This window comes from Scyliorhinus canicula, chromosome 18 (genome assembly GCF_902713615.1).
Source record: "Scyliorhinus canicula chromosome 18, sScyCan1.1, whole genome shotgun sequence".
In the NCBI taxonomy this organism is placed as follows: domain Eukaryota; kingdom Metazoa; phylum Chordata; class Chondrichthyes; order Carcharhiniformes; family Scyliorhinidae; genus Scyliorhinus; species Scyliorhinus canicula.
Window position 1 is genome coordinate 10,729,025 of NC_052163.1, and position 12,176 is coordinate 10,741,200.

A 12,176-nucleotide genomic window follows, 5' to 3' on the forward strand; every position below is an offset into this window, starting at 1 on the left:
TTCCCCTCAGTTCAAACGTAACCTTCTCAAGGGTCAAGTATTCCAACAGGTCCCCCCGCCACGCCAGGGTACGGGGTGGAGAGGCTGCTCTCCATCCCAGCAGGATCCACCTTCGGGCGATCAACGAGGCGAAGGCTATGATATCTGCCTCCGCACCCGTTTCCAACCCTGGCTGGTCCGCCACCCTGAATATGGCCTCCAGGGGTCCCGGGTCCAGTTCCACGTGCACCACCTTGGAAATTACCCTAAAAACCTCCTTCCACACATCTACTTCAAAGAATCGGCTCATCCTCGCCCTCGTGAGGTCCGCTCTATATACCACCTTCAGCTGTATCAGCCCCAACCTCACACATGAGGTGGAGGCATTTACTCTCCGGAGCACCTCACACCAGACCCCCTACTCTATAACCAATCCCAATTCTTCCTCCCACTTTACTTTGATCCTTTCTAGTGGTGCCTTATCCTCGTCCAAAATAGCTCCATACACCGCTGACACTACCCCCTTCTCCAGTCCCCTTGTCGTCGGCACCTGCTCCAGCAATGTGGAGGCCGGTTCCTCCGGGAAGCTCTGTATCTCCTTCCGAGCAAAACCTCAAACCTGCATGTATCTAAACATTTCTCCCTGCTCCAGCCCATACTTCGCTTCCAGTTCCCTCAATCCTGCAACCGACCCCTAAGAAACAAATCTTTTAGCCTCTTCATCCCCTTCTCTTCCCATTTCCGAAAACTTCCATCCCACCTCCCTGGCTCAAGTCTGTGGTTCCCCTGAATCGGCATTTCCCTTGACCCTGCCCCCAACCCAAAGTGTTGGCGAAACTGCCTCCAGATTTTCAATGAAGCTATTATTACCGGACTCCCTGAGTATTTCCCTGGTGCTATCGGGAGCAGCGCTGTTGCTGGTGCTTTCAGTCCTGACCCCCTGCACAAACTCTCCTCCACTCTGACCCAGCTCCGCACCTTCTCCACATTCGCCGCCCAGTAATAGTACATCAGGTTCGGGAGACCCAAACCCCCTGCCTGCCTTCCCCTCTGTAGCAGCACCTTTCTCACTCTGGCCACCTTCCCTCCCCATATAAACGAGGTAATCCTTCCCTCCATCTCTCTGAAAAAAGCCTTTGGCAGGAAAATCGGTAGGCATTGAAAAATAAACAGAAATCGCGGCAACACATTCATTTTAACCGCCTGTACCCAACCCGCCAGTGACAGAGGAATCCCATCCCACCTTGCCAGATTGGCTTTCACTCTCCCCACCAAACTAGTGATGTTGTACCTGCAAAGCCTCCCCCACTCCCGGGCAACCTGCACCCCCAGATACCTAAAGTGAGTCCCTACCCTACGGAATGCCAGCCCCCCCACCCCTGCCCCCACCTCCGGTCGAGACACCACAAAATACTCACTCTTGTCCAGGTTCATCTTGTACCCCGAGAACGACCCAAATACTTGCAGTAGCTCCAATATTCCCCCTATCGACCCACTCGGCTCCGACACATACAGCAGCAAGTCATCGGCATATAGGACACCCTATGCTCTATCCCCCCCCCGCACTATTCCTTTCCATGCTCCCGAACTTCTTAATGCGATGGCCAACGGCTCAATCGCGAGTGCAAACAGCAGAGGGGACATAGGACATCCCTGCCTCGTCCCACGGTGGAGAGAAAAGTATCTCGAGCTGATGTTGTTTGTGCGGACACGCGCCTTCGCCTCCTTATATAATAGCTTTACCCAGTTCACAAATCTTGGTCCAATCTCAAACCGCTCCAGAACTCCCATCAAATACCCCCACTCTACCCGGTCAAACGCCTTCTCGCCGTCCAATGCCACAGCCACCTCTTTCCTTCCCTTCCGCCGGAGCCATAATGACATTCAAAACCCTCCTAATGTTCGAAAAAAGCTGCCTCCCTCTCACGAACCCCGTCTGATCCTCACCTATCACCTTCGGAAGGCACTCCTCCAGCCTTCCCGCCAGTACTTTCGCCAATACTTTTGCGTCCACATTCAGAAGTGATATAGGCCTATACGACCCACACTCTGTCAGATCCTTATCTTTTTTAGCAACAGTGAAATCGATGCCTGCCCCAAGCTTTGTGGCAACACCCCCTTCCCTATCACCTCTTCAAACATCCCTACCATCAGGGATGCCAGCTTATCCTTGAATTTTTTATAATATTCCACCGAAAACCCATCCGGCCCTGCCATCTTCCCCGATTGCATCCTCTCAATCGCATCCTTTATCTCCCGCTCCACTATTGCTCCTTCTAATGTAGCCCTGTCCCCCTCCCCTAGCCTCGGGTACTCCAACCCATCTAGAATTTCCTGCATCTCACAGTCACCCTCGGATGGCTCTGACCTGTACAACCTCTCATAAAACTCCTCAAAAACCTTGTTAATCAGCTCCGGAGCCACCACAAACTTCCCTGCCTTATCCCTCACCTGAAGAATTTCCCTTGCCGCTGCTTCCCTCCGGAGCTGACCTGCTAACATTGGGTGGATATGGTACTGGAGAAGGGGGTAGCGCAGAGGCCTTATCTCCATGTTCATAAACTGCACCCCTTGCTCGTCTCAGTTGGCGTACTGCCTTTGTAGCCCTCTAAGATGGACACCAGTCTACAAAATGGAGAACCGCAAAGAATACAGGGAAAAACAGCCATAGTAAGGACACACAGCTTGCAGAAGCATTTAGCATTTTGCACGTACAAAACCGGTTTCAAGGCAGTTGCAGAAACCTAGCCAAAGGTGCAAATAGGAAAGCGATCTGCATACTAATGAGGTGATACTGGCCCAGTCCCAGATACAATAGAAACATTTTAAGTATCAATCGATACTTTTCTATAGCTACCCAGCCAGGATTGCGCCAGAGAAACCAGGACAATGAGCCCTAGGGACCGCCCCAACCATCGAGAGACGACCCCAGGATAGGGGAATCCAAAACGTATCGATTAGGAAAGACCCAATCGATGAGGGAACCGCCCCAAGGGGGCCTGAACCTCCCGGGACCTATAAAAAGAAGGTCCCGCACATGATTTGGTCTGTTGCTTCCTGACACCGGCGGCTAGGTCTGTTGCTTCCTGACTCCGGCGGCTAGGTCTGTTGCTTCCTGACACCGGCGGCTAGGTCTGTTGCTTCCTGACTCCGGCGGCTAGGTCTGTTGCTTCCTGACTCCGGCGGCTAGGTCTGTTGCTTCCTGACACCGGCGGCTAGGTCTGTTGCTTCCTGACTCCGGCGGCTAGGTCTGTTGCTTCCTGACACCGGCGGCTAGGTCTGTTGCTTCCTGACTCCGGCGGCTAGGTCTGTTGCTTCCTGACTCCGGCGGCTAGGTCTGTTGCTTCCTGACTCCGGCCTAGGTCTGTTGTATCCTGACTCCAGCCTACGAAACCAGCATCCAGACTCCTGTCTTTACCCCGGCCGTCGAGCATCAGCCATCGAATAGTAAGTGCCAAAACAACGATCGCTACGTGACCCAGGCATTGCTTATACTCTTGCCGACTTTAATATCCAGAAGTTGCAGACCAAGAACGGGACGAAGGCCTTGTTCCCTGACCTTGCCTGTTCCTTTCTAGATAAGTATTTAGTCATTTTAATAGTAGAAGTAAGTTAGTCTTTTAGCGGGTGCATGAGTATTTATTATATTTGTTATAATAAACACTAATTGTTTGGACTTATAATCGGTGTATAGATTTATTGCTTTGAACTTGACCTTGATAACTTGTGACGGTGTCTCTTACGGCACCTGGCGACTCCAGAGCTTAGATACAGATACAGAGCCAAACCAGTGTTAAGCACACGTCCTTTATTGGAGGCGTGTTAATCACACTAACAGTAAAATGAGCAACATTTAGTGGCGACTCCGCCGGGACGTGGTTAGAAGTGGCACCCCCCACTCTGTGAGAACCCCAGAAATTTGATTTAGAAATCTGATTGGAAAAAAGGAAAAATCACAAGTGGTCAAGGTGTTCAAACCAATAACGATAATTCGGAAGTGTGTTTTGTGCATGCATACTAACAGGGTTGTAAGGTTAACCTGAGAGCTTTTTGTTGCGACGAACTGTCGGGAGTTTTGTAAGCGGAACATAGTGAAAGCCTTACCCGTCTTTTAAAACATTACCTCAACACCCCCTGTTTCAAATTTAAGTAAGAAAGAGAAAATGGCCATGCAGGCAATGGAACGCCTCATGAACCCAAAGCAGTTCTTGGTCGCAGCGACCAGCAGTAGCCGAGTAGGCCAGTGTCCCGTGTGGGAGCTGGAACTCCGCAAGTATCTGAAAGGAAAGGGATGGCCCCTTTGGAATGAGTTCTGTATGAATGAGGAGACAGGTCCCGGGAGTATAAGACATACTTGGTGGGAGAACCTCTCTCAAATTCATAAGAAAAATCCGAGTAAAGCACGCAAGCCGATGGCAATCGTGTCCTGTTTGGCACAATTGCGAGGCACTGAGGAGGTCGTTCGGACGCTCCGAGCAGAATTAGAAGAACGCAATAGAATGAGCAAACTGGATGTCAGGGACATTGAGAAGGAAAACTTAGAACTAAGAGGGAAGCTGGCAGATAAGGGTAGAGAGGTGGATGATGCCAAGAGGGCACATCAGTCCTGTCTAGCCCATCTGAGCAGTTCCCAAACCCAATACGAAAAAGCCTATCAAGATGTGCAACGTGCAGTCCTGATAAGAGAGGAATCGGAAAAGCAGGTAGAGGCATTGCAGAGGCAATGCTCTGACCTAAAAGCAGCTTTAAGAGCACTCCATGCTGCCACCACTGAACAAAGGCAAAGCACAGTGGATCACGCCAAGTGTAGGAAGCAGATTGCGGAGCTGCAATCTCTGCTTTCCGTACAGAATGGGTTCCAAAGCACCTTTGGAACGCAGTTAGATGAGGAGAATGCCCCAGACTGGCAGGAACTGAGTGAGACAGCCGGCGCTATGTTCAGGGAACATGTGCGCCAGCAGCGCAACAAAAGAGGAAAGCACCCCAACCCCCCACAGATCAGATAGCACCCGCACCTATGAATCCAGTCACCACCCAAAGAAAGGCAACCACAGACGGCGCAACCGATATCACCTACACCTTAACTGTAACCCAACTCAGGGACGCGTGTGAGAAGATCACTCCGTTTCTCCCCACCGCAGACCCCCACCAATTTTTCGCAAAGGTAAAACAACAGGCGACCATGTACGGCCTGGATGAAAGAGGGCAGGTTCCGGTGTGGAAGGATAGAGTGCCCCCACGGCACAGGCCTGCCCGCGGATCGGTGGACCCCGATCACGGGTCAGGCCACCGTGGGGCACCTCCCGCATGGCAGCCCCGGCACCCATTGAGTCGCGCCGGACCCTGCCATTCTCCGAGGCGGGTGGCGCGACTCATGCTAGGCCGGTTTTTGGGGGGGGGGCGGGAGATTTTGGAGGACGGCGTGGGCGAGATTCACGCCGACCCCCGGTGATTCTCCTACCCAGTGGGGAGTCGGAGAATCCCGCCCAAGGTTTTCCATATAGGCCACTGAGTAGACATCAAGCTCTTGAACACTGGTTTATTTTTGTACTCTCGAGATTGATAACACTGAGGCCAGTGATAACTTTACCATCACTGCTTCATTTAAGACACCTAATTCAATACTTAGTAGGAATTAAACCAGGGACTTTCCTGGTGTGTATACTCAGTACTATTGTGATACAAGTTGTTTGAATAAGGAAGTTTGCACTATATTTTGGAACTTCCTTTTTAATTCTTCAAGTTTAAGTGTATGCACAGAAAGAAAGAAATTGCAGATCACAAGGTTATTAATCACTACACTAGATGCGCAACTTTTAAAATTAGCAGTATCAAGATAAATCTATGTTGAACCACTGCTGTCATCGATGAGTACCATTCTTGCCTCTGAGTCAAAGGCTTGTGGTTCTGGGATACATAACAGACACTTGAACACAAAATCACGTAGGGAGTGCTACACTGATAGCGGTGTTGCCTTTTGGATGATATGTTAAACTGAAGTCTTATTCCCTCGGGTAGTATTTCTAGAAAGTGTATAGGATTTAGTGCTCCGGCCAATATTAATTGCTCAGCCAACATCATTAAAATTGGTTATCTGGTGTCACAGTGTCACAATGTGACCCAGTGTCACATTGCTGTCAATGCAACCGTACTATTTTAAAACTGACCACGAGATTCAAACATCCTGCCAGCATTGATAGTGTGAAGTCATGCATGAAGAGTGGCTGTGGGCGAGGTGGTTTGGAGGCACCAGCACTCTCAAGACCACAGATTTAAATGTGTCAGGATGGTCAACACAGCAGAGAAACCTGAAGGAGAAAATCATTACAACGTAACGTTGACAGAGAAATCAAAATGTTATTACTTCTCTTATGAATTAGGAAAACTGAAAATAGAATATAAATGAATATTGTATAATGAACAAAGTTTTCTGATGAAACCCCACTGATACTTGCAATTAAGAAGGCAAGAAGTGCATTTGGCATATACATACTTGAAATATGAAGTGATATTCCTTTACTGCGTCGTGAAGAAATTTGATTTTCAGCTTTGCATCTGTACTCTCCAGAATGTTCCATTGTCTCTATTGTTATGTTAAAAACTGCTGGTATTGCCTGCATTGTAGAGACTGATTGAAGACTTGATAGATTTCGATACAGTGTGTAAGTGATTGGTGGAGTTCCTGTGCTTGTTATGCAGTGCAATGTCATAGTTTCTCCTAACTTCACCTCGGTAGAAATCAACAGAGGATAAAGCAATGGTGTGGATACAGGAACTGAAATGAAAAGAATCGCTGATATGATATAGAGTAAATATGGTTCTGTTAACTAGCAAAATAAATCCAAACTTTAGTCACAGCTATATCACCTGGTAACCAAGCAGGGACCAATAGTTCAATATTGTTTGCTAGTGGTAAAATCAAGATTTTGTTAAAATGTGGTTAAATTGTAAAACATCACAACATGATATAATGGGCAAAATTCTCAGTTTGGAAGACTAAGTATTGAGGCCGGGACTGAATTATGTGCGGTTTGTATTCCCGTTGGGGTTGCTATTTGTGGAGCAATTCAGGACATGCAAATGGGCCAGCACTCTGCCCACATGAATCTAGATCGATTCTCATTCCCACCGGTGTCGGATACGCTGAGTCCGGAATTGGCGCTGGAGAACTTGACGAGCTGGAGCTGCATATAAGCATTCCACTCCCCACACACACTTATTGCAGCCAAGAAGATGGCCCAGAGAAGAGCAGCACCTGGCTTCACGGAGCTCGATAGCATGTTGGAGGCGGTAGAGGAGAGGCGGGACGCCCTCTTCCCCAGGTTGGGCAGGACGTTCCCGCCCGCGGTCGTCAACTGGACCTGGCCGGAGGTGGCCGAGCCGGTCAGTGGTATGAGCCTCACGAGGCGGACTGGCACACAGTGTCGGAAGATGAAAGACCTCCTTAGGGCAGTTTGGGTGAGGCACCACCTCTGTTCCCCTGGCATCACTCGTCCCTCACTCCTCACTCACTCCTCACATCGTCGCCCCCAATCCCCTGGAGCAAAATCAAAACCAACCTGCCTGCATCTCCTTCGCATCCCACCATGCACCAAACCAAAGCATCTGTATTGTATTGCCCTCTTTGGCCAGGTGTCGTGCACATACATGCCAGCAGCTACAACTTTCTACCACCTGCAGGTGCAGCTGGAGGTATCCAGTCACCTTCAGGTGCAGAGGATCATGCCAACAATGCATGGTACCCATGCAAACAATGTACGGGTGGCGTCCATGGTGGAAACCATGGGACGAATAGCCACAGTCATGGGTCACACTGTGTGGTCGATGGCTGAGGCATGGTAGCCCAGTGACAGGCATGTACTGGGCATGCATGGACATTTCTGCAGTGCTCCAGAGCTTGGCCCAATCACAAATGGTCACGCCTGGGGGCATTAAGAGCATTGGCTGGGCACTGACTGATCTGGGCCAGTCACAGGGGGACATGACCGAGGCAATGAGGAATGTGACTCACTCGCTGAGGGGCATGGCCCAGTCTCAGTGCTCCATGGTTCAGGGCATCGAGGCCCTGGTTGAGATGCGAGCCTGCCTCCAGGGCTGGCAGTGCCAGGTGATGATGGCGCCTTCGGAGGTCATTCGGCCTTACCATGGAGTAGCCGTGGACCATCGAGCACCCTGAGGGAGGAGGAAGTGATGGAGCCTATGCCGGTGTCTCCCTCAGGGGAGGTGCAGAAACACCTCAGCCCTTCTGAATCCCCCCACCTGACACTGGCGCATCTGATGGGCAGTGGGCAGAACAGGATGGCACATAATCACCTGCGACACCTGAAAGTCTACCGGGCCCATCCAGGTCCAGGCCCTCCAGAGGACGGCCGCGAAAGGCATCTCAGGTCAGAGGGCGAGATACACAGAAGGCCGCCTCCACGTCTGATGTGCTGTCAGGGGTCACACCTAGAAGGAGCAGTTGACCATGTAAAATATGGAAGTTAGTCACTCGTTAAGTTGGCCCAAGAGCCAAACCGAGGGAGCAACTTGAAGGTGCCGGGAACCGATGAGTGCGCCAGGATATATGCATCGTGCATGCTTCCTGGGTATCGGGTGCAGGCATGCATAATGTGCAACTGGTGGTCACACACCAACTTCACATCCAGGGAATGGAACATTTTCCAAATGATAAAGGGCACCCCTTGATGAACTGGTGCTCATAGGGGGACACATGTGCCGTCAATCACCCCCTGGACCTGGGGCATGCCAGAAGTGGTGGCAAATCCTGCTGCTCGAGCATTCTGGTGTGCCTGGTCCACACTGAAGTTTAGACAGTCTGCTGCCCGGGTACATGGGTCACCTGTCACAGCGCAGGTGCACTTGTGTACGATGTGTGAGAGGTCCCAGCTCGGCCCCTGGAAAGACTCAGAGGCATAAAGATTCAGGACCCATCACCTTGACGGCCACAAGGAACCGGTACCCTCCTCCTTACCCCCACAGTGCCAGGTGTGCCATGATCTGGCACAGGTGATCACTCTGGTTAGTCAAAGACTTTGGTCCGTCAGCTCCTCGAAGAACAGGTGCTGCAGTATACACGTGCCCTATTGTAGCGCCTCCTTCGCACCTCCTCCTATGCCTGTTGGACGGCTGCACTCAAGCCTGACTGGCTGGCCCCTGCTGGGGCAGGCACTTCTTGTGCAGGGTCCTCCCCGAGCTGGCCCTGCATCTCATGCATCCGTAATAGCAGCCATGGCCAGGTAGATAGTGAGCATTCCTGGCTGTACTCCAAAATTAATTCTCTGCTGCGGGGGAATAGAGAAGACATGTTTGTAAGTTGAATATTCACTTGTCCATCCAGACCCAACAGGTTACGTGGTGACCCTGAGTCGCACTTCAACTCCATCCGCCACATGTTCTCCCCCCTCTTCCCGCCACACACACACACACAGCATTCCTGTCCCCATCAGTGAGTGGCACCAGGAGCCTCTATCCTCACCACCTGCACCTGTCAATAGGGGTACTGATGGCTGCTGCAATCGTGTCAGCACTCGGCTCTGCGGCCATTGTCCTGTTTCCCCAGTGGGGCCGACTGTGGGTATCCTCATTGGGTGGGCTGTGTGTTACGCCGCCAGAAGGAGGCACCTAATTGTGTGGCGGAGAGGGCCAATGTGTGCCATTAATCATCTCCATGCTTAGAGCCTTGTGTGTGGGCAGGTCCTACAGCTGGGAAGTGTGAGTCTGCTGAGAGCACAGCTGCAGTGTGATGTGGGTCCTGGGTGTGACACACAGGTTGTGACAACCTGTCCAGGGCAGGGTGGATGGGAGCAGGGGCACACAGTAGGCAGCCAGAGCTTGGAAACAGCTGGTGGTCCTGCGGAGTGGGGTAGCTGATAGTGCCACTGGTGAGGCCTGTGCCCTGAGAGGGGCAGTGTCCAGGGAGGGTGCCAAAGGCCACGGTACATGTGTGATTTCTTTTGGGATGAACTCTGCTGTTCATCTGAGCTTCTGATGAATGCACTGAGCAGTGGCAGCAGCTGGTGTATCACTGATTGAGCTTGGCCACGCCCACCCAGTTGATGGGTCTGAGAGTCTCCAGAGGGGCGGCCTGGGTGAGCTCCCAAATGACCAGAGGCTCTATGATCATTGACAGGACACAGTGAGCAGTCAGTATATTGTGCAGTGAGGGGCCTGTAACTTGAACCAAATGGTTTAAAGTTTTAAAACAAATACTGCAGCAATGGCAGCCTGAGCCAGGCCACCCAATCCTGAGGGGGGCACTTCCAAATCCACGGACCTGTCACCAAGTTCCTCCCCCGTACTCCTCCCTGCCCTGGCAGCCATCCCCTACAAGTGCTACAATTTCTAACAGTCTTCAAACTTTGCTTACCATCTCTCTCCCCCTCAGCAGCTATGGCACCCAGTCCCCATCTGTAACTAACTGTTGTTAACCATGCCTACCATCACCTCCGCCTGAGAGGGGCAGAGCATTGCGGAGGCTCGGAGCACAGTGAGTCAAACATGCTAATCCCATTTAAATGCATCTAAATGCTGGTTTTGCATGCCGGCGCAGGCGCACACCTTGTTATTGCCACCAGCGAGGCACCGGAGCATGGCACCCGAATTGGCGTTGGGCGGGTGCCTTGATTTTGACCGGACGCCCAATTCTCCACCCAATCGTGGTTCGCATTTGCGGTATCACGAGGCAGGCAATTTTGTCCAAAATTGATGGTCTGAGATTGTTGATGCTCTTAGTGAGGGCCTTCCTCACTAAGTCAATGAATGCATGGTTTTAGAAGGACAATAAAATGATAACGACTGAAATGTAACTGCTTGTTCCTTTAAGGCTACAGAGATTCTCCTGGTTTTGTGCTACATACTACATGCCCTGCATGACGGAAGCCCTGGAGAAGGAAGTGTTCAAGAACAGTGTGAGGGAGTTTGAACAATATGATAATATTGTGAATCAGAACCTTATTCTGGCTGCAAGAGCAATTCAGCAAGCTACCAAGCTACAGTCCAAAGATGTGCAGGTTAAGTGGACTGGCCATGCTAAATTGCCCTGAGTGTCCAAAATTGCCCTTTAGTGTTGGGTGGCGTTGCTGGGTTATTGGGATAGGGTGGAGGTGTGGGCTTGGGTAGGATGCTCTTTCCAAAAGCCGGTACAGACGCGATGGGCCGAATGGCCTCCTGCACTGTAAATTCTATGATTCATACCATAGCAATCCTGTCTACCTCTTCCCATTGCTATCCCTACTAAAATGTCTTAATCTAAGGTCCTTAAATTCTCCAAGTGAATCAAAAACCTATTTTCTCAATGTTATGAAATATGCTCATAAATCTTTGGAAGAACATTTTCTGCACTCATAATATGAACAGATTCAGATCTTTAATCCGTGGTCCACGTACTGTGCGCCAGCACCATGTTGTATAGCATCTCATATTGATGTTTGTGGTGCTTTCCTTTGGTGAGTGTGTGGCCTCTGTCCTGTTAAATGTAACCGGATGCTTCAGCAAAGTGCTGTCTGAGAGTCCTTGAAGCAGCTGGCTGATGCATGTCTGGAACTTGGGAGTATTGGGTGAGATGGACCAGCTGCATGCTCTGGCATGTTTGCCATTGTGTAGATAGGACAGCCCTCTGTGTTTTCCTAAACCCAAGCAGAGGTTCGTGTCCATCAAGGAAGCTGATCAGGTTGCTATTGTGAGAGATGGGACCATCATCAGTTCCCATTCCAACCAGGTCCCTATTACATAACTCTGCCTCGTTGTGGCCACTGATCACTGAGAACAGAACCAACAACACCAGTGAAATGGTGAAGACATGCCTCACAGTTCAACCTGAATACTTCAGCCTGTCAAAGCTGGATATGATAGCTTGAATCCTCAGGTCTCACAAATCCTCAAGAGTAAACAGTGCAATAAAGAATCTCCAACTGGGGATATGGATTGAACATTGGGAGTTACGCTGCAGATCTCTCTGAAATTGCTATGTGCTCCCAAATAATACAAAACAAGCACCTAAGGTTGCACATTGATGATTAATGAACCTCTTTTATGCAAGCTGCCATCTGCAGAATTCTACTTGGCAGGTCATCAGTGCCTGCACCATGGTCCAGTGCTCAGAATGTATTTTTCTTCTTGCAAACTGGATATCTGAGCTCATCAACTGAGTTGCACCATGTGTTGGTTCCCCCTGATCAGTACATTGCTGTTTCTGT

At 50.5% G+C, this 12,176-nt stretch overlaps 1 protein-coding gene across 11 annotated transcripts in view; it reads right to left on the reverse strand.

Moving 5' to 3' along the window:
- The window catches only part of LOC119953399 (Fc receptor-like protein 5), a 96,461-nt gene that overhangs the window by 39,272 nt on the left and 45,013 nt on the right, over positions 1 to 12,176 (reverse strand). For 6 of the 11 annotated variants that reach the window (XM_038777644.1, XM_038777642.1, XM_038777640.1 and 3 more), the window contains one exon: positions 6,473 to 6,754. The exons of the other annotated variants lie outside the window; for them this stretch is intronic. In XM_038777644.1, the coding sequence (XP_038633572.1) occupies positions 6,473 to 6,754 (282 nt within the window). The remainder of the gene's footprint in view (positions 1 to 6,472; positions 6,755 to 12,176) is intronic. 11 annotated transcript variants of the gene reach the window in all.